At 44.5% G+C, this 22,853-nt stretch overlaps 1 protein-coding gene across 6 annotated transcripts in view; it reads left to right on the top strand.

Moving 5' to 3' along the window:
• GGT5 (gamma-glutamyltransferase 5) overlaps nucleotides 1–6,909 on the top strand; it is a 55,988-nt gene extending 49,079 nt beyond the window's left edge. For 5 of the 6 annotated variants that reach the window (XM_060194959.1, XM_060194954.1, XM_060194946.1 and 2 more), the window contains 2 exons: nucleotides 494–604; nucleotides 4,525–6,909. In XM_060194959.1, coding sequence (XP_060050942.1) covers nucleotides 494–604; nucleotides 4,525–4,671 — 258 coding nt within the window. In that variant the 3' untranslated portion in view covers nucleotides 4,672–6,909. The remainder of the gene's footprint in view (nucleotides 1–493; nucleotides 605–4,524) is intronic. The other variant, XM_060194976.1, reaches the window with a different exon arrangement.
• The last annotated feature ends 15,944 nt before the right edge of the window (nucleotides 6,910–22,853 follow it).

The following is a 22,853-nucleotide window of genomic DNA, read 5'->3' as shown; positions in this document are numbered from 1 at the left end:
TTTAAAGCTTTTTATTACCTTTATTTATTTATTGGATAGAGACAACCAGAAATCAAGATGGAAGGGGGTGAGAGAGAGGGAGGGAGATAGGGAGAGACAGAGAGACACCTGCAACACTGTTTCACCACTTGTAAAGCTTTCCCCCATAGGTGGGGACTGGAGGCTTGAATCCAGGTGTTTGCTCATTGTAATGTGTGCTCAATCAGCTGCACCACCTCCTGACCCCTCTTTTTAAAACATTTTAAATCTATTATTAGATAATGACACAGAGAAAATGAGAGGAGAAGGGGAGATAGAGAGACATCTGCAGCCCTGCTTCACCACATGTGAAGCTTTTCCTCCTGCAGGTGGGGACCAGGCACTTGAACCCAGGTCCTTGTGCACTGTAATGTGTGATCTTAACCAGGTGTGCCAACACCTGGCCCCAGCCTCAGGCCTCTTTGCCAACAGGCAGGGAGGCTGTGCTCCTGGCTCCCTGTGTTCTCTCCCCCAGGCCATCATCAATAAGTTGTGGCTTGGTCATGACCTCCAAGCAGCCATTGAAGCCCCCATCCTGCATGTGGACAGCAAAGGCCAGGTGGAGTACGAGCCCAGCTTCAGCCAGGTGAGCCCAAGGTCCCAGCCACCATCAGACCAGATGCCTATACCTGTGGTCCTAACAACAGTCCCTGGGAGCACCTCGGCTTCCAGGTGTCTCAGCCAGACACACACAGTGCGGCTTTGCTAAAAGCTACAAACCTTACAAAGAAACACAATATATAGAAAGAAACCTTAGAGGTTAAGCCAAGAAATAAGTAGCTAAGAGAAAGAGAGTGTGTGCTTTGGGAGGAGCCAGCAGGTAGCCCACCACTTGTGGTGGCAGGAGGGAGGCAGACCATTCTGTGACTTCCAAGTCCACATCTGTGTCAGTCTGACCTCTTTAACATCTGGGTCCCAACCCTTTGTGCTGTTCTTTTTTTCTCTCTGCGATTTCATCTATTATTGAGAGAGATAGAGATGGTGTGTATGCTATCAGGGATTGAACTTGGGGCCTCATGCTTGAAAATCCAACACTTTATCCACTTTGCCACTTCTCTCAGGCCTTTCTCTCTCTCTTTTTGCTTCCAGGGTTATCGCTGGGGCTTGGTGCTTACACTGCAAATCCACCACTCTGGTGGCCATTTTTCCTTTTTTTCTCTCTCCATCTTTTATTCAATAGGACAGAGTGAGAGAGGAGAGGAGAGGATAAAGAGGGAAGGTGACAGAGAGACACCTGCAGACCTGCTTTACTACTCACGAAGTATCCACCATGCCAGTGGGGAGCAGGAGCTCAAACTGTGTTCTTATTCATAGTACTATGTGCTCTTAACCTGGTGGGCTACCTGCTGGCTCCTCCCATAGCACACACTCTCTTTCTCTTAGATACTCATTTCTTGGCTTAACCTCTAAGGTTTCCTTCTATATATTGTGTTTCTTTGTGAGGTTTGTAGGTTTTATTTGTGTGTTTATTTGTATAAGCACTTATTGATCCTATGTGGGTCTACAGAGGAATTTTTTCTCCAAGGGCATGGAGGTTGGTTGCATTGGCACTGGTCACCCCCCCCCCTTCGCTCTCTAGTGGGAAGGTATCTTAGAGGTTTCACCTCTCTGGGTTAACTTTTTCAGATAGAAGGAGCAAGAGAGGGCTGGAGAAACAGCACAATGGTTCTGCAAAAAGACTTTGATACCTGAGTCACCAAAGGTCCCAAGTTCAATCCCTATCACCACCATAAACCAGAGTTGAGCAGAGTTCTAGACTCTCTCTCTCTCTCTTTCTCTGTATCTCTTATTAAAAATAAATAACTAGGGGGATTGGTGGTGGTGCACCTGGTTATCATGTGCAAGGACCCGGGTTTGAGCCCCTGGTCCCTACTTACAGAGGGAAAGCTTTGCAAGTGGTGAATCAGGGCTACATATGTCTCTGTCTCTCTCCCTCTCTATCTCCCCCTTCCCTCTCTATTTCTGCCAGTCTCTATCCAAAAAATAAAGAAAATAAATAAGTAAAAATGTTAAAGAATGAGAGAGAGAGAGAGAGAGAGGCAGAGAGACAACACTTTGTTGAAGCTTCCTCCAGTGCAGGGAGATCTGGGTTCAAACCTGGGTCAGGCACATGGCAAAGCAGAGCATTATCCAATTGCCCTATTATACAGGCACTGCCCAGTGAGGACATTGCTCAAGGGTCTGAGAGGTGGGGGCTATGGTGTGTGTGTGTGTCTCTCTCTCTCTCCTTTTGCCTCTGTCTCTCAGTTCCTATCTGAAAAAGGCAACCTAGAGCAGTGATGACAAAACAAAACAGGCAAAAATTCTGGGGGTGAAAAAGATAATTCACTGGGTAGGGCACATGCCTTGTGATACTGGGTGCCCAGGCTCAAACCCTGATACCACATGACAGTACCTTGGCAGCACCAGTGGAAGCTCCAGTGCTGTGGTTTCTCCTTTCTTTTCCCTTCCCTTCCCTTCCCTTCCCTTCCCTTCCCTTCCCTTCCCTTCCCTTCCCTTCCCTTCCCTTCCCTTTCCCCTTCCCTTTCCCTTTCCCCTTCCCCTTCCCCTTCCCCTTCCCCTTCCCCCTTCCCCCTTCCCCCTTCCCTTCCCTTCCCTTCCCTTCCCTTTCCCCTTCCCTTTCCCTTTCCCTTTCCCCTTCCCCTTCCCCCTTCCCTTCCCTTCCCTTCCCTTCCCTTCCCTTCCCTTCCCTTCCCTTCCCTTTCCCCTTCCCTTTCCCCTTCCCCTTCCCCTTCCCCTTCCCCCTTCCCCCTTCCCTTCCCTTCCCTTTCCCCTTCCCTTTCCCCTTCCCCTTACCCTTCCCCTTACCCTTCCCCTTCCCCTTCCCCCTTCCCCCTTCCCTTCCCTTCCCTTCCCTTCCCTTCCCTTCCCTTCCCTTCCCTTCCCTTTCTTTCCTTCCTTTCCTTTCTTTCTTTCTTTATTTCTTTTTCCTCCAGGTTTGTCACTGGGGCTTGGTGCCAGCACTACAAATCCATTGTTCTTGGTGGACATTTTTTCCATTTTATTGGATAGGATAGGGAGAAATTGAGGATTCTTTCACATAGTACTATGTGCACTTAACTGAGTGTGCCACCACCTGCTCCAGATGTGGTCTCTCTGTCTGTCTGAAGAAAAAAATGGTCTAGGAACAGTGATATCTCTGCAAATAAATAAATAAATAAATAAATCAGTTTAACAGAGAAAAGGATTACAGGCTCAGCATCTCAAACCTAAGCCTTGAGGATTGAGTGCTCTGAAATGCTCCCTCCCAGACAACACTCCAGTGTTCTGAGCCTTCAGCCTGCAGCTAGTGTTACACTGTTTAACACCCAGTGTTAAAAAGCTGGTTTAGCACCCAGTGTCTGAAACTTCGGGTCCTTCCTCCAGCTGACCCCTCTACCAATTAACCCCCTCAACTTGCGGGGAAGAGCTCAGCCCCTGTGATTGTGATTGCGGGGCTCAGTTCGTCCATATTTATTTATTTATTTATTTATTTATTTATTTATTTATTTATTATTGGATAGAGACAGAGAAATTGAGACAGAGGGGGACACAGAGAGGAAGAGAGAGAGAGGGAGGAAGACACCCTCAGCCCTGCTTCACCACTCATGAAGCTTTTCCCTTGCAGGTGAGGACCAGGGGCTTGAACCTGGGTCCTTGTACACTATAATGCGTGCACTTAGCTAGGTGCATCACTGCCTGGCCCCCTCAGCTCTTCTGTCTCTTTTTGGGATATTGGGAGGGGGTGGGGGGTACACAACAGTAATGGCATTGGGATCCTCCACTCCTTATCCTGGGGTGTCTGGGCACCCTGAGGTGGGAGCAAGGCATGGAGGGGCTGGGACTGAGAACCCTCAAAAGATGAGTTTCATCTATGGCCATACCACCCTGAACATGCCTGATCTTGTCTGATCTCGGAAAAGACAAGTTTTGGGGAGTCAGGCGGTAGCAGAGCAAGTTAAGTGCACATGGTGCAAAGCACAAAGACCAATGTAAGGATCCCAGTTCAAGCCCCTGGCTCCCCACCTGCAGGGGAGTCGCTTCACAGGCAGTGAAGCAGGTCTGCAGGTGTCTTTCTCTCCCCCTCTCTGTCTTCCCCTCCTCTCTCCATTTCTCTCTGTCCTATCTAACAACAACGATATCAATAACAACAACAGTAATAACCACAACAATGAAAAACAACAAGGGCAACAAAAGGGAAAATAAATAAATAAATATATTTTTTTAAAAAGACAAGTCTCTCAGCCTAACCCCCCAGCAGCTGCCACCTGCTCTGAAGACCCAGGATTCCTCACACTTGGAATGGGAATGAGCTGGCACCTCAAGTCTTTTGGGCCTGGGTGGAGTCCTCCCCACACTGCCCCAATCACAGCCAGTTTTTCCTCTGGAGTCTTTGGAATGTGTGTGTGTGGGGGTGGCATGTTTCATGTCCCCAGCCCAGTCTTGCTTTCTTGGGACTCTGTCTTTGTCCCCTGTGGAGGTAGAAGTAAGACCCCAAGCCTCAAGCCAGCCTTCTCTCTTTTCCAGGAGGTGCAGAAGGGGCTCCTGGAGCGGGGTCAGTGCCGGGCAGAAAGGCCCTTTTTCCTGAATGTGGTGCAGGCTGTGTCCCAGGAGAAGTCCTGTGTGTACGCTGCCTCCGACCCACGGAAGGGCGGCGAGGCCTCAGGCTACTGAGCAAGTGGACCCTCCCATCCCCCTCCCATCCTCCCTCCTACTCACCACTGGTCCAGCTGAGTGTGGGACTCCTCACCCTGTAGGACCAGGAGCCTCTGCTGCAGGAGTAAGGCCATGGACAGTGAGTTGGGCTGCCCCCTGCCCCCCACACTGGTCTTCTAGCCTGCCCAGCCTTCCACCCAGGACTGTTGCTCCCCCAGCCCCAGGCCCAGCCCATCTGTAAGCCTCCAGCCCTGGATTAAAGAGGCTCAGCCTGAGTCCAGTTCTGCAGGGGAGGCAGTTCACAGAAGACATTGGGGGCCGGGAACTGAGACTCAGAGCCATCCTCCTACTCACAGAGCCCCTGCCCCCCTGCTCACCACCACTGCTAGGGGTCCTGCCTGTCCGAGGGAAGGCAGGGGTGTGTGGCCTGGGGTCTCTGGTCTTCCATCCCAGGAGAAACTGGGGTGAAGTGAGATTCCACCCCCACCCCCACCACCACACCCAGCCCCACCAATCCATGTTTTCTTCCTTGACACTGTTGCAACTGTGGGTAAAATATTGCCTTTTTTGGGTGGGTGGGTAGGGGTAGCTGCTGTCCCCATATTGGAGGAAGTTGAACAGCTTCCAAAGTGAAGCACATCCCCACTCCCCACCGTCTATCCCCCACTTTTAGTGCCATGCTAGCACTAAATGCTAGTGGTGGAGAGCAGAGACTGTGAGCAGGGAAGCCCCAGCCCTGTAAAGGCTTTGCTTACTGCTGGGTGGGCCATCTCCCAGGAGGTTTATCTGTCTGCATTGACCCAGCCTTCTGCTCCACACTCCTTCCTGGGAGCACTAAGGACGAGCACCCACTGTGCTCTGGAGTCCAGCCAAGCAGAAGGGTGGAAGTTGTTGTTGGTGGTGGGGTAGTTCCCTATAGCTGCCACTCCAGGAACCTACAAACTCTGTGGTTGAAAATAACTGGAAAACTTCTTGCACAATCTGGGAGTCTGAAATCAGAGGTTGTGGGCTGTGTGGGCAGTCTTGCATCCTAGGGGGACCCTATGCTGGCTGCTGGTAGCTGCAGTGTGTGGCCAGATTCCACTGTGCTTGACTGGCCTTTCTTGTGTGCAAATGCCTCCTCTGCCTCAGTGGGCCTGGGTAGAGATGATGGTACCTCAGAAACTGAGATAGCTCCCCTGCCTTCATTTCCGTATACTTCCTCTGGCTCCTTGGATGCTACTGCCAGCTCAGTCTGGTCCCCAATCACACACAATAGGGATGAGCTATGGAAAATGCACTCCTGGCTCCATCCCCAGAGGAAGCCCACTTAATCCCCCACCAGGCATTCCCAGCCCAGCCATCTCCTTACATAGTTGAACTAGTCAAGCTATAAGAATGAAGACAGTGAGAGGCTCAGGCTATGATACAGTGGATAAAATGTGACCCTCAAGCATGAGGTCCCAAGTCCAGTTCCTTGGCATCACATATGCCATGGTGAGGCTCTGGTTCTCTCTCTCTCTCTCTTTTTTTTTTCTTTCTTCTTTCTTCTTCCTCCTTTCTCTTCTCTCCTCCCTCCTCTCCCTCCTCCTCCCCTCCCCCTTCTTCTACCTCTTCCACTTCCCCTCCTTTTCCTTCTCCTCTTCCTCCTTCTCCTTCTTCCCAGAGCACTGTTAAGCTATAACTTACAGGGGATTGAACCTGGAGATATCTATATATAGATGTGCAAGAGAATCCAACAACACTATAAAGGGAACAACAGACCCTGTCTACCATGGAGAAGCCAAACCAACACCACCAGGACAGTCTTCTCTGACTATCTCCACAGTGTGCTCCAAATTCTTAACCGACAAGAGAACCATGAGCTCATCTCCATAGAGACTGCAGAAACATCTGGTAACAGATAATACTCATTCTTGATAAAACAAACAAAAAGCTTGAATTAAAGTCAGATAAATGGATACTCTCTTAACATGGAAAAACATAAATCGTGATAAGAATGGCAGCATATGTTACAAATACTTCTATAATAATAATAACAATGAGGCTTGTAAGTGGCACAGTGGGTAAAAATATATACTATATTATTAAAAATATTATTAAATATATATATATCATCCCCTCCCCCAGAGCACTGCTCAGCTCTGACTTATGGTGGTAGTAGAAACTGAACCTGGGGCTACTTTGGAGCCTTAGGCATTGGAGTCTCTTTACACAACCATTATATTACCTACCCCATCTCCTAATAAAATATATCTTTTAAAAAAGTAAAGAAAATGGATCTTGTGGTCTGGGAGTTTGTGCAGTGGATTAAGCGTTGGACTCTCAAGCATGAGGTCCTGAGTTCGATCCCCAGCAGCACATGTACCAGAAGATGTCTGGTTCTTTCTCTCTCTCCTCTTTTCTCATTAATAAATAAATAAAAATGTAAAAGAAAGAAAGAAAATGGATCTTGACCCCTATGTCACACCAAATATAAGAAGTCATTTGAGATGAATCTTAGACCTCCATGGGGAAACTGAAACCACTGTCTATGTAGAAGTTTCAACATCACTTCTTGGAAAGAGTTTATTTGGAGACCCAGGGAGTAGTTCAACTGGCAGCATGGAAGGCTGAGTGCCTGAGATTGCCTGTCTGGTTCCTGTCACCATGTGTCCAAGTGATACTTGGATTTCTCTCATTTGCTTGCAAAGTAAACAAAATAAATCTCTCAGAAAACAAAGATGATGAATAAAGTGTTGGGCCCTCAAGCCTGAGTTCAATCCCCCAGGGGCAGTGACTGTACCAGAGTGGTGCTGCTTCTCTCTCTCTCCTTTTCTTTCTTTCATAAATAAATAAATAAAATCTTTAGAAATGAGATCACAGGGACTGGGCAGTGGTGCACTGTGGTCTCTTCACAAGCGGTGAAGCAGGTCTGCAGGTGTTTATCTTTCTCTCCCCTCTCTGTCTTCCCCTCCTCTCTCAATTTTTCTCTGTCCTATCCAACAACAAGAACAGCAATGGCAACAACAACAATAACAGCAACAACAATAAAGGTGACAACAATGATAACAACAACAGAAAGGAAAAGGTGGTCTACAGAAGCAGTAGATTGCTGGTGCAGGCACTGAGCCCCAGTGATGACTCTGGAGGCAAAAAAACAAACAAACAAACAAAAAAAACCCACAATATCTTAAAAGACTGTTTGAATATATTACATAAGCTAGTACTGGCTTCTTAAATATTGAAGTACTTAATATTTAATATCAAAGACCAACTGTCCATGAGAAAGTTACACTCATTGTCACAGAAAGACAGGGGCTGTTTCAATACATAAGAAGTTGCTCAACTCCACTCACAGCCTCACTCACTGCCAGTTAAAACAATAAGATCCCGCTGGGACAAAGTAAATAATTCCAGGCCCAGAAGGCGGCCTCCCTCGAATGCTTCCAAACACTAATGGAAGAAATTTTAAAAACAAACAAACAAACAAGACTCTTACTCGAACTCTTCCAGGCAATAGAAAAGAGCAAGCATTTCCCAGCTCTTTTAATGAAACCAGGATAATCTTGAGAACACAATGTGACAAAGCTCAAGAAGAAAAAAGGAAAACTCAACAAAGATCAGCAAACTGAAGCCAGCAATCTCTCTCTCTCTCTCTCTCTCTCTCTCTCTCTCTCTGTGTGTGTGTGTGTGTGTACATACAAAAGATAATTCTCTCAGCTCTATTTTATAGTGGTGAGGGGGATTGAACTTGGGACTTTGAAGCCTCAAAAAAAAGATAATTCTCTACATGATATCTGGGTTCACTCCAAGGACGTAAGATTGCTTGCATGGTAGAAAATCGAGCCGTGTTCATGACACAAACACACGGACAGAATATAGAAAAACAATGGATTCACTCAGTAAATTCAGAAACACATTTCATAGAGAATATCCCAGCTCACACTCACAAGACAAACTCTCAGCACTTAGAAGCGGAAAGAAACTTCCTCAACTGAATACACTGTGGCTATAAAAGCTTACAGTAAATGCCCTACCTACTGGGGGGTATAATTGGCCTTCCTTTTGAGACTGGGACTGAGACTGAGATGAAGGAGGCTATCTGCCACAGAAAGCCAGCACACCAGTTTTATACTTTTTGGGAGGATCAGCCCTGTGTCTAGTGGTGGTAGGGAGGTGGTGGTGGTTGCAAGGGCTAGTTCCTTCTGCGAGAAGTACGAGAGACTCTGTTGGTCAGATGTGCATACTTTATTCTGATTAAATGAGGTGCAGGGACACCTCATTTAATTTAGATAGTGTGCAGGGACAGGTTTAATGTGTGAGACATCGTGTACATAGACACACAAGGGCTGTGGGAGGCATGGCCCCTCCCTGAGTTCTCTCTTTTATTATACTCAAAGCCTTAGTACCACCTGGAATCAACTTTTATTTCCTTCTTTCCTCCCTCCCTCCCTCTCTCCCTTGCTCTTTTCCTTCCTTCTTTCCTTCTTTTCCTTTAATCTGAATACTGCTCATCTCTGACTTACAGTGGTGCTGAGGATCCAGCCTGAGTCTCAGGCATGAGATTCTCTTTGCATAACCATTATGCCACTGAAGTAAAAAACGAATGAATATAAGCTTATGCTTCCTTTGTGTCTGATGTGCCCTACCTCTTCCCTCTGCATTCCTAAGCAGGACAGCTAAGGAGGAATCCAGCCTAGCCAGCAGAGATAAGACCCCCATATCCAACTAGCACCAGGGCCAAAGATCATGTGCCTGCAGTGTGCCAATGTCTGCATTCCCTTTGTAACCAAGATGTAAAACTGTATAAGCTGTGTTGTTCTTCTGTCCAGCACAGAGAGCTTCCTAGAGCTATCCAGATCTCTTGCCCACTAGTATATTAAAATTCCTCTCTTTTCACCACACCTGGCTCTGGTCTCGTGTTTGGGGATGATTTCTGCAACAACAGTTCTGGTGCTGACACTTGGATCCCCTACAAGAAATGACTGTTGGAGCCCCTAGTTGGGCAGAGGGGCGCTCTACTCAGGGCTGCAGCCTGGACACTGGAGACACAATAGGGAAGTGCACACGACCACTGTTTTCTGGAGTCCCCCTTCTGGAGAGGCTGGGACAGACTGCAGGCCCTTGGATGGCATGACCTCCAGGTGACTAAGAGATGATTAAAGCCAGGCTGTCTGGATGGGAATGTCTGTAACCCCCAGGGAAGTCAGGTTGCCAGAGTGGGTTTAATCACCCCACATCTAGGTAGATGATGGTCCAGATCTGGGTGGGTGCCTAGGGCCCCAGATCTGGAGAACTCTCATGGGGCTGGATACCTCATACCTTGTTGAGTGTGAGTCTGATCAGAACTAGCTCAGGAATTTAAAATGGGAACGTATAAACTCTGGTATAAATGTGTGTAAGTATGTGAATAACTGATTTGGTCCCACAGCACATGTGAAAATGAGTTTCTGTAAGTCTAAGAAAGTCAACTGTTCGTAATTGGATGATAAAATATTTCAAAGAGCTTTTTACAGCAACTGTCTAGATGCTTGTATGTCTGTTCTGTTGAATAGTTTAAGTCTGGCTTGACTGCCTAAAAGTGTAATTTAAGAGTTAAAACTATCTGTCTTGCAAAAGCTAGAAGCATTAACCTCGAGTTGTACTCTCTTATCAGGCAATGCTGAACAGAAAAAAATAAAAGTGTAGTCAGGGCATTTTAAGTCAGCAGCAGCTAGGCTGAAGGCCAAGCAGGCCAGTTGCAGTGTGTTACACTTTGTTTTTGAGTAGATATTCCTCCTCTGATACAGCAGAAGGGGCACTCCAGCTCTGCTTTTAGTTTCCTGAGTATATGATATAATAAGAGACCAGTTCCCTATAGATTAATAGTATTTGCTAGGTGTCCTGTACTCTAGATTTAGTTTTGCCAGAAGGGACAGAATAGGGTCTTGGTGGCCTGTTCTTCACCAGTCAGTGGCAAAAGTCAGTGGCAGGAAACAAGAGCAAGGAGCTGCTGTCCCTGTTAATATAAGCTGGCACTGGGTATCCTAAGATGGGGCACCAAGTCTTAGGTACAGAGAAGAAATGAAAGAATAGAGAAACAGTATACTGCCAGGTTCTGTTAGGTATAAATTCCTGGCCTCTCAAAAACTATGAGGCTACAGCTGCCAGACTATGAGGCTACAGCTGGATCAAGAACAGATCCTGTCAGATGGAGAAAACCTAAAGAAGAAGCCTTGTAGGAGATGGCTAGTGCTCCAGCCCCAAGACTCCCAGACTTATTCATTCTTGAGAAAAGACATTTCCCTGAGAGTGCTGACCCAAACATTGGTCCAAGACAGAGACCTATAGTTTACCTGTCCGGGCACTTGGACCCAGATGTGTCTAGATGGCCCTTTGTCTATGGGCCTCGGCTGCCACCATCTTTTGGTTAAAGAAGCAGATAAGCTCATCCTTGGACAGAACTTCAGAGTCAAAGTGGCACACCAGGTGATGATACTGTTAAACAGACATTTGGCAACGTCCTGAACCTCAGGCCCACATTCAGGGGCTTCTGTAAACAGTTCTCACATTCACAGGGTCACTGCTTTGTCACCAGAAGATGGGTACGAGGACATCCTTGTGCATGTGTCTGACCTTGAGGGAGAGAGCCAGGAGTAGAAGCAGGCCCCTCAGCATACTGCAGACAAGAAAGGGGGGTGGGGCAACAACTGCTTGGCTTGCTACAGACCTTCTTCAGTCAGTATTGGCTCTGAACTCCAAACTGAGGTCCTTTCCTCTTCCCCTGACCCCTGCCTGAAGAAGAAAGGGCACCACCAGTTCAAGAGGAGCCACCCTTCATTCTGGCTCACAGCCTCACTGATGCCCTGCTCTGCACCATGGACCCACAGCAGATGCACACGGGTCCTCTCCGTCAGGATCTGTGCAAAAAGCCCAGGACAGCCCACAGCCTGAGGCACCAGCCCTGCAGCCCTTTGCTGAGATGAGCCCTTTTGTCGCTTTAAGAAGTGTGGCTGTCCCTCAAGCCATCTCATTCCTGTGTGGCAGGAACAGTGACTCTATAATGCCTATTCTGAGAGGAAACCTGGAGTTGCATGCCCAAGATAGGGCTGGCCAGTGACTATCTAAGATGACCAACCACTGGCCTGCAAGAGCCAGGACCCCCAGGGCAGAGACCAGCTGGGGTGTGTGCATCCCCATGCCGCCACATAGAGACTAGAACCCAGAGTTACTGTTATGTGCTGGCCAGCCTCCCCAAAACTGGAACTCGTGCAGCCTGACCTCCCACTCTATGCTGGCCTTACTAGAAGAACTTCCTTGATAATTCTGCTGGTGTAGGCTGACTGCTGTGGCCCCAGACCATGACAGTGAAGAAGTATTCAACAGAAGTTTTTTCTAGCAGCTTTGAGAACAACATGCAGGTTTTCCCCAAGTTTGTCAGCACAATGGGCAGAACTCTGGACACTGATTAGAACATTCCCACTAGAAAAAGAAAGAGGCTGAATATTTATCCTGATTCAAAATATGCATTTGCAGCTTTACATGTCTTTGGGGCTATATAAGAGAGGGGCCTTCTAACAACTAAAAAAAAGACATAAAATAAAAATAAAAGTTTATGATTACTAGGTGCTATATGAGAACTGACAAAAACCAGTGGTAATGTACTGCCAAGGTTATCAGAAAAGACTAAGTAGGTAGTGATAAGGCTACTTTTTGTGGACAAGGCTATAGAAAAAAGGTGACTTAAAATACAAGTTTGGTGGTGTCAAAATAAAGATAGACAGAAAATGTATGTGAAAAAAAGGTGCAAGAATGCCTTATAACACTGAAACTGGGTATAATATTAGTCTATAGTAAGGTAAAAGAAGAGTAAATAAGAAAAGAAAAGAGACCAGAGTCCTAATAGATGACAGAATCTCAATTATAAGAAGATATCATTTTACAAGCCAATACCATACACTGGCTCATCCAAGAAAGACTACAAATTATTGCTACAAAAAATAATTCCTAGACATGGTCTCCCCACATCAATCTGCAAAGACCACAAGGCCTGTATTTATGGTAATTACTGTGCAAGGACTAGCCTGAATTTTGAAGATAAGCTAGAAACTACATGCTGCCAATAGGCCACAGAGTTCAGAGAAAGTTAAACATATAAACAGGGCCCTTAAGCTACTTGAGCCAGATATTTGAAGAGACTAACATGACCCGAGTAGATTTATTTCCCCTATCTCTACTCTGAGTTTGATGCCCCCCCAAAATCTCAGGTTGTTCAACCTTTGAGATCCTGTACTACTAAAGAGTGACCCCATAAGTAAGTAAGATAAATATGACCCTATACCTAGTAAGATTAGGGACAAATAGATCAGGAAGTTTTTTAAAAGAAGAATCCTGTGTCCCCTAAGAAACTAGTTACAGTCATCTGAGCCCAGAGACATGGTTTGAGTAAAAGCTGCTTGTCAAAGTTACAGGCACTGCTGTGCAGATCTGTCACCCTAGAGTGACAAAGGCTGCCTAGCACTTGCAGACAGAACTGATTCCTCTGGACAATAGGCAAGCAGCCTAGGAGTACAAGGGACACTGAAAAAGTCCCTTAGAGCACCACCCAGCAACGTAGAAAACAGAAAGAGATCTTCAGCTCTGCTGCAACCACCACCAGAAGCTGATTGGCTTGTGCACGGCAGAAGCTTGAAGAATTGCCACTCCCTGTGACCTGTTTTGTCCCAATTGTTTTGACCTTTTCTATTTATTATACTGTAGACTGTGGCCTCAACTGACTAGTGCCATATAGGGAGACTCCTGTTAGTCCTTTACTATTCCATGTATATAAGAAATTTCTTATCTGGTATGTTTAATTCATTCCTCTATGTTTCTCAATGACTAAATCAAAAATGTTATATTTAATTGAGTTTATGATATTAGTGATTAAGACAAAGAGTGAAAGTCACTATAACACCTGTTGTTATGTTTCTACTGTGTACCCTGTAATGTATGTGATTGCTTTGTTCTGCTTAGTGCCCTGACCCAGGGAGACAAGAGACTCTTCCATTCCTGATAGATGGTCAAAAAGAGGAGGGGGTGAAAAATATTTAAATTTTAGCCCCTAGATATGCTTAAAGTATAAGTACATGTTTAAAAAATTAGAGTTGTTTAAATGATTGTGAAAAATGATTGTGACACATTTGTAAACAGGCCTCAATACAAGACAGAAAGACTAAAAATATAATGAAGGGTTAAGAATATGTAGAAAGTCCGAGACAGGGGAGCCGGGGGGTGGGTGGGTAGGGGAGAAAATCTGAGATAGTGCAGGTGGTTAGTGCAAACTGGCCTTCACTGGGTGAGCAAATGATAACAGTAGAGACATAAAGGTCAGACTGAACTTTCACTGAAAAGGCAGCTTCTGTAACCCTGGCTAGTTTCTGCTCTCCTAAAAGACACCCCGCCCCCCAGTGGAGTATCTTATGCTGAGGCTAAACCTTCCCAGACAAAGCAATGCAGGAAAGATAACAGTAACTAAGGCAACCAGACCCTGAGCAATGGGCACAAGTCCCACCCCTTAACCTTGCAGCCTCTGCTTCTGTGATGACGCTTTTTGCTCTCAAGCCTGTACTAATCCCTTTGTTAAAGTTTGGCCTCCTGCTTGTTTCATGCTTGATCAACTCCTTGGCCAGGTTTGTTCCATCTCAAGTGGCCATGTGATAATCCATAGAGATTATGGATTGTAGTTGAAGAGGAGGGGGTGAAGTAAAAAACAGATGAATATAAGCTTATGCTTCCCTTGTGTCTGATGTGCCCTACCTCTTCCCTCTGCATTCCTAAGCAGGACAGCTAAGGAAGAATCCAGCCTAGCCAGAAGAGATAAGACCCCCGTATCCAACTAGCACCAGGGCCAAAGATCATGTGCCTGCAGTGTGCCTATGTCTGCATTCCCTTTGTAACTGAGATGTAAAACTATATAAGCTGTGTTGTTCTTCTGTGCAGCACAGAGAGCTTCCTAGAGCTATCCAGATCTCTCGCCCACCAGTGTTTTAAAACTCCTGTGGGGGTCAGGGGGTAGCTCAGTGGGTTAAGTGCACATGGCACAAAGCACAAGGACCGGCGTAAGGATCCCGGTTCTAGCCCCCGGCTCCCCACCTGCAGGGGAGTCACTTCACAGGTGGTGAAGCAGGTCTGCAGGTGTCTGTCTTTCTCTCCCCTTCTCTGTCTTCCCCTCCTCTCTCCATTTCTCTCTGTCCTATCCAACAAACGACATCAACAATAACAATAATAGCCACAACAAGGCTACAACAAGAAGGGGAACAAAAGGGGGAAAATGGCCTCCAGGAGCAGTGGATTCATGGTGCAGGCACTGAGCCCCAGCAGTAACCCTGGAGGCAAAAAAAAAAAAAAAAAAACTCCTCTCTTTTCACCACACCTGGCTCTGCTCTCCTGTTTGGGGATAATTTTGCAGCACTATCTACCGCCCCCTTCCTTCTTTCCTCCCTCCCTTCCTTTTTTTCTCCCTCCCTCCCTACCTCCCTCCCTCCCTTCCTTCCTTCCTTTCTCCCTCCCCCTTTCTTTCTTCTATTTATTTTATTTTATTCTATTTTATTGCCACTAGGGTTATTGTTGGGTCTCAGTGCCTGCACAACAAACCTACCACTTCTGGAAGCCATTTTTTTCCTCTTTCTTTCTTTCTTTCTTTCTTTCTTCCTTTCTTTATTTCTTTGATAGAGAAGTTGAGAGGGGAGAGGAAAGGCAGAAGGAGGGACAAAGAGAGACACGTGCAGACCTGCTTCACAACTTGTGAAGCTTTTCCCCAACAGGTGGGGCCAGAGGGTTCAAACCTTGGTCCTTACACATGTCAATGTGTGCACTCAAGCAAGCGTGGACCACCAGAACCAACTTTTCATCACTCCATTGAGATTATCTGACTTTTCTACTAGACTTGTGTTATTTCTCCAAAGTCCCTCCCATGATGAATGAGTCTCTTCCTAGTGTATTCTTAAAACTCTTCCCTTTACTCCTTGTTGCTCTTATAAAATCCTACCCCTTTCATAAAGGAAACAGGAAAACAAAACTAACACATGGAAAAAATTAATGGCCATCTAACTGGGGTTCTGGGCCTCCTAAGACCTCAGTAACCCCTAACAACATGAAGAAAAATCTGCTTCATTGTGCAACTTTGAGACTGGAGATCAACAATCACCCAGCCAAAGGCCAAGTCAGGAAGGTCAGGGAGGGTCAAAAGCTCTCTCCACCACCCACCCCAACTCCTAGGGTCACAGTCCCTCCTCCAGGAACAAAGCTCTATTAAACTAAAAGGGTAAAGAGGGGGTAGGGGAGGAGTTGGAGTTAAATCAATCTCTGGCCACCCGCCCCATTTCCTGCACAGTTTAGATAGTCCAAGTCCAGTCCCCTTGGGGCTTGATTTCAAGACCAAAAGAAGTTTTCCTGTTATCACTGCAAAATTCTTGCCAAAGCAATATTGTGGAGAAAGAGCAAAACAGGGTCTGAATTACCCAGCTTGACAGTAACCAGATTTTATGCTGAACCTGACACAGAATTGAAAGGATTTAAAGACAATTCCTTTCCCAAAACCAGTCTAATGCTTACTTCACAGAAAGCCAAAACTGAGGGACTGAGTATGTTGGCTTCACAGAGGATTGGTGGGGAGGTGGGAGTCGGGGGGTGGGGGCAGCATAGGAACTTTCACACTCAGGGCGGTTGATAGTGCACCTGGTTGGGCACACACGTTACAGTATGCAAAGACCCAGGTTCAAATCCCTGGTTCCCACCTGCGGGGGGTGGGGGGAAGCTTCACAAATGGTGAAGCAGGGCTTCATCTCTCTCTCCCTCTCCATCTCCCCTTCCCCTCTCAATTTCTCTGTCTCTATCCAATAATAAATAATTAATTTTTAATTATCTTTATTTATTTCATAGAGGCAGTAAGAAAAGCGAGAGGGAAGGGAATGATAGAGAAGGAAAGAGACAGAGAGACACCTGCAGACCTACTTCACAGCTCGTGAAGCCTCCCCACTGCAAGTGGGGACCGAGATCCTTATGCATTGTAACATGTGCAGTCAACCAGGTGCACCACCACCTGGTCCCATAAATTATTAATATTTTTAATTTCATTATTGGGGGATTAATGATTTACATTCAACAGTAAATGCAATAGTTTGTACATGCATAACATTTCCCAGTTTTCCATATAACAATACAACCCCCACTAGGTCCTCTGTCATCCTTTTTGGACCTGTATTCTCCCCACCCACCCACCAGTCTTTTACTTTGGTGCAGTACTCCAACTCCAGTTGGAAGTTCTGCTTAGTATTTTCTCTTCAGATCTTGTTTTTCAACTTCTGCCTGTGAATGAGATCATCCCTTATTCATCCTTCTGTTTCTGACTTATTTCACTTAACATGATTTCTTCAAGCTCCATCCAAGATCGGCTGAAAATGGTGACATCACCTTTGCAGAGGTTGGACCAATTTACATTCCCACCAGTGGTGCAGGAGGGTTCCTTTGACTCTACAACCTCTGCAGCATTTGTTGCTGTTACCTTTCCTGATGTATGATATTCTCACAGAAGTGAAACGGTATTTCATTGTTTTTATTTGCATTTCTCTGACAATCAAAGACTTGGAGCATTTTTTCATGTGTTTCTCAGCCGTTTGGATTTCTTCTGTGGTGAATATTCTTTTTTTTTTTTTTTTTCCTTTTTCCTCCTCCAGGGTTATTGCTGGGCTCGGTGCCTGCACCATGAATCCACCGCTCCTGGAGGCCATTTTCCCCCCTTTTGTTGCCCTTGTAGCTTCGTTGTGGTTATTATTATTGCCCTTGTTGACGCAATTCGTTGTTGGATAGGACAGAGAGAAATGGAGAGAGGAGGGGAAGACAGAGAAGGGGAGAGAAAGATAGACACCTGCAGACCTGCTTCACCGCCTGTGAAGCGACTCCCCTGCAGGTGGGGAGCCGGGGGCTTGAAACGGGATCCTTACGCCGGTCCCTGCGCTTTGCGCCACATGCGCTTAACCCACTGCGCCACCGCCCAACCCCCTCTTTTCTTGTTTTAATATTTATTTTATTTATTTATCCCCTTTTGTTGCCCTTGTTGTTTTATTGTTGTAGTTGCTGTTGGATAGGACAGAGAGAAATGGAGAGAGGGAGGGGAAGACAGAGAGGAGGAAAGATAGACACCTGCAGACCTGCTTCACCGCCTGTGAAGCGACTCCCCTGCAGGTGGGGAGCCGGGGTTTGAACCGGGATCCTTACGCTGGTCCTTGTGCTTTGCGCCACCTGCGCTTAGCCCGCTGCACTATAGCTCGACTCCCTGTGGTGAATATTCTGTCCATGACTTCTCCCCATTTTTGGATGGGGTTATTTGTTTTCTTGTTGAGTTTGGCAAGCTCTTTATATATGTTGGTTATTAAACTCTTGTCTGATGTATGGCATGTAAAGATCTTCTCCCATTCTGTGAGGGGTCTCTTGGTTTGGGTAGTGGTTTCTTTTGCTGTGAAGAAGCTTTTTAATTTGATGTAGTCCCATAGGTTTATACTTGCCTTAGTCTTCCTTGTAATTGGATTCGTTTCATTGAAGATGTCTTTAAAATTTATGCGGAAAAGAGTTCTGCCAATATTTTCCTCTAAGTATCTGATAGTTTGTGGTCTAACATCCAAGTCCTTGATCCACTTGGAATTTACTTTTCTATTTGGTGAAAGACAGTGGTTCAGTTTCATTCTTCTGCATGCTTCAACCCATTGTTTCCAATACCATTTGTTGAAGAGACTCTGCTTTCCCCTATTAAAATCTGGGCACCTTTGTCAAAGATTAGGTGTCCATAAGTGTGGAGGCTTACTTCTGGTATCTCAGTTCTATTCCACTGGTCAGTGTGTTGATTCATGTTCCAGTACCAAGCAGTTTTGATGACAATGGCCCTATAGTACAATTTGAGATCTGGGAGTGTGATGCTTCCAGTTTTATTCTTTCTTCTCAAGATTATTTTGGCAATTCTAGGTCTTCTGGTTCCAGATAAACATTTGTAGCATTTGTTCTATTCTCCAAAAAAAGGTGGTTGGGATCTTGATGGGGATAGCATTAAATTTGCAGATGGCTCTGGGTAGTATACTCATTTTGATGATGTTAATTCTTCCAACCCATGAACATGGAATATCTTTCCACTTCTTTGTGTCTTTTTCAATTTCCTTGAATAGTGACTCATAATTTTCAGTATACAAGTTTTTCACTTCTTTGGTTAGGTTTATTCCTAGATATTTTATTGTTTTTGTTACTATGGTAAAAAGAATTAATCTCTGAATTTCATCTTCTTCCAATTTAGTGTTTGCATAGAGGAATGCCACTGACTTTTGTATGTTAATTTTGTAGCCTGACACTTTACTGTATTGCCTGATGATTTCCAAAAGCTTCTTGCTGGATTCCTTAGGTTTTTCTATGTATAGTATCATGTCATCTGCAAATAGGGAGAGTTTGACTTCTTCTCTTCCAATCTGTATCCCTTTAATTCCTTGCTCCTGCCTGATTGCTATTGCAAGAACTTCCAACACTATGTTGAATAATAAAGGTGACAGTGGGCATCCCTGTCTAGTGCCTGATCTGAGGGGAACTGCTTCCAGTTTTTCACCATTGAGTATGATGTTGGCTGTAGGTTTGCTATATATAGACTCTACTATCTTCAGGAATTTTCCATCTATTCCCATTTTTGTAATGTTTTGATCATAAAGGGATGTTGTATTTTGTCAAAGGCTTTCTCTGCATCTATTGATATGATCATGTGGTTTTTGGTCTTGTTTCTATTGGTGTGGTGGGTCATGTTGATTGATTTATGTATATTAAACCAACCTTGCATCCCTGGGATAAACTCACTTGGTCATGATGAACAGTCTTTTTAATATACTGCTGTATCAGGTAGTCAGAATTTAGGTCAATATTATAGCATCTATATTCATCAGAGATATTGATCTGTAGTTTTCTTTTTTGGTTGTGTCTCTGTCTGCTTTTGGTATCAGAGTCATGATGGTTTCATAGAAGCTGGAAGGGAGTATTCCAATGTCTTCAATCTTCTGGAAGACTTTTAAAAGTAGAGGTATTAACTCTTCCTTGAATGTTTTGTAGAATTCATTTGTAAAACCATCTGGTCCAGGACTTATATTTTTGGGAAGGTTTTTGATAACTGTTTCAATTTCATTAGATGTGATGGGCCTGCTCATGTTATCTAGTTCCTCTTTATTTAATTTTGGAAGTTTGTAGGTATTTCAGAAATCATCCATTTCTTCCAGGTTCTCTAGCTTGGTGGCATATAGTTGTTCATAGAAGCCTTATATGATATATTGAATTTCTGCGGTGTCTGTTGTGGTATATCCTCTTTCATTTACTATCCGATTTATTTGAGTCTTCTCCCTTTTTTGTTTTTTGAGTCTGGCTAAAGGTTTGTCGATTTTGTTCACTCTTTCAAAGAACCAACATTTACTTTCATTGGTCTTTTGTATGGTTTTCTTACTTTCAATGTTATTTATTTCTGCCCTAACTTTAGTGATTTCTGTCCTTCTAGTTGCTTTAGGGTTCCTTTGTTCTTCTTCTAGGTCTTTAAGATGTGTAATCAGGCTGTTTATTTGTGCTTTTTCTTGTTTCCTAATGTGCACTAGTATGGCTATGAACTTCCCTCTCAGTACTTACTGCCTTAGCTGTGTCCCAAATATTTTGATAGCTTGTGTCTTCACTTTCATTGAACTCTCAAAACATTTTGATTTTTTCCTTGATTTCCTCTTTGAACCAGAGGTTGTTAAAAAGTGTACTGTTGACCTTCCACATTTTGGGGTTACTAATCTTCTGTTGATTGTTAAGTGTTAGTTTAATTCCACTGTGCTCTGAGAAGATGCTTGGGATGATTTCAATGCTCTTGAATTTGCTGATGGTTTATGGCCTAACATATGATCTATGCTTGAGAATAACCCATGTGGACTTGAGTAGAGTATGTATTCCCGTTTCTTGGGATGAATGACTCCGAAAATGTCCAATAGTTCTAGTTTATCTACCTCCTCATTTAGCTCCCTCATGTCTTTATTGATTTTCTGCCTGGATGATCTGTCAAGTTGAGAGAGTGGAGCGTTGAAGTCCCCTACTATGACTGTGTTGCTGTTAATATATTGCTGTAGCTTTTTCAGTAGATGTTTGATGTATTTAGATGGGTTCTCATCCAATGGGTGCATAGATGTTAATAATTGTTAAGTCCTCTTGATTGACTGATCCACTGAGCATTAGGTACTGTCCATCCCTGTGTTATTTAATTTTATTGATTTTAAAGTCTATCATGTCAGAAATAAGAATAGCTGTTCCTGCCCTTTTTTGTGGGCTGTTGGCTTGTATGATAGTTTTCCAACCTTTCACTTTGAGTCTTTATCTTGTTGAGTTAGGTGGGTTTCCTGTAGACAGCATATTATTGGGTTGTGTTTTCTGATCCATCTGCCTACTCTGTGCCTTTTAATAGGTGAATATAGGCCATTGACATTTATTTATATCAAAGATTGAAGATATTTTAACGCCATTATTGTAGAGTTTTAGAGTGTTCTGATATATGGCATATTTATGGTGGTCTGACTGTTTATAGGAGACCTTTCAGAACTTCTTTTAGGGCAGGCTTGGTGATGGTTGATTCCTTCAACTGTTGTTTGTCTGAGATGGTTTTGATGCCTCCATCTAGTCTGAATGACAGTCTAGCAGGATACAGTAGTCTTTTTTGAAAGCCTTTCTCTTTGAGCACTTGATAGGTATCTTGCCATTCTCTTATGGCCTATAGTGTTTGTGTGGAGAAGTCTGCTGCTAATTTTATGGGTTTTCCTCTGTAGGTGACTCTTTGTTTTTCTCTTGCAGCCTTCAGGATCCTTTCTTCATCCTTATTCCTTTCCATTCTAAATATGATGTGTCTTGGTGTCTTTAAGTCTGGGTTAATTCTGTTTGGGACCCTCTGGGCTTCTTGAATCTTTATGTCTTTGATATTGTCTAGACTAGAGAAGTTTTCAGCTATTATGGCCTGCTTTCTTCACCTCCCTCTCTTTCTTCCTTTGGTAATCCAATAATGCGTATATTGTTTCTTTTGAAGTCATCCCATATGTCTCTGTGGTTGTTTTCAGTATTTTTTTATCTCTTTTTGAGATCTCTTCCTTCTTTTTAGTTGTCTCTAATTTGTCCTTGATCTTGCTACTTATGTCTTCAGCCTCATTTATTCTATTCTCTTTTCCCTCTACTGTTTTCTGGAGTTCAGCTATTTTGTGTCCCTGTTCTGATACTGTATTAACTTGTTCAGCTAGCTTTGTTCTTAGATCAACTATTTCAGCTTTCAGCTCTCTAATAACCTTGAGATACTAGTGTTTTCTTCCAGAGTCTCATTTGTTGTTTCTGCATTTCTGATGACAATTCTTTCAAACCATTTACTCACTCCTGTGATTATTTCTTTAACTAGTGTTTGGATGTTGACCTCATTATTTTGTGCTTCAACCTTTGGGGTGCTTTTAGCTGGACTCTTGTAGGACAAGTTAAAATTTCCTATATTTCTTCTTGTTGGTTTAACCATTCTATATAGTATGTTATGAGGTGCCTCTCTCAGTAGTTTTCAAATTACTGATCACTCTTGCTTGGATTGACTTGTGTCTAAGTAAGGTCCTTAAAGGGCTCACAGCTGTGGAAATTAATAGTTGTTTCAATATTATTTCAATCCCTGAGTTGGAGCACAGTGCCTTTTAAAGCGTCTTTTGTTCTTTTTCTTCCCTGTAGGCTATGGGAGCCTGAGGGCTTTTAAACTATAAGTGGGCTTCTTAGCTTAATCCCTCACTCCTGACCAATAGATAAAGCAGGGTGGGGAAGAGATAATACAGTGGTTATGCAAAGAGACTCTCACACCCCAAGGATCCCAAGCTTCATGCTCAATTCAGCTTCTCTGCCAAGCCGGGCAGCACTGTGAGTTTCTGAACAAATTCTGTTTATAGTCTGTAGGTTCTGAGGCAACTATTCACTATGTTCTCATCAGGAGAACAACATGGAAAGGCTCCCACCACACAGCCCCACTGCTAGGCCACCTAGGTTTAGATCTTCTCCTCAGTTTCCTGGTTAGTTCTTTGTCCCCCAGTGTAAGCACAGGGCCTCTACCCTGCTGCTCCAGATTCTCAGGGCAGTAGCAATGGAGACTCACAGTTGCATTTTGTGAGTCTTCAGGGATTCCTCTCCTCCCTTTAGCAGTCTTTTTTGTTGGTAAAACAGATTGGAGG

The sequence above is a fragment of the Erinaceus europaeus genome, chromosome 1 (assembly GCF_950295315.1).
Source record: "Erinaceus europaeus chromosome 1, mEriEur2.1, whole genome shotgun sequence".
NCBI classification, from domain to species: domain Eukaryota; kingdom Metazoa; phylum Chordata; class Mammalia; order Eulipotyphla; family Erinaceidae; genus Erinaceus; species Erinaceus europaeus.
The sequence above is the reverse complement of the archived record's forward strand: the minus strand, read 5'-3'. Positions and strand labels throughout refer to the sequence as shown.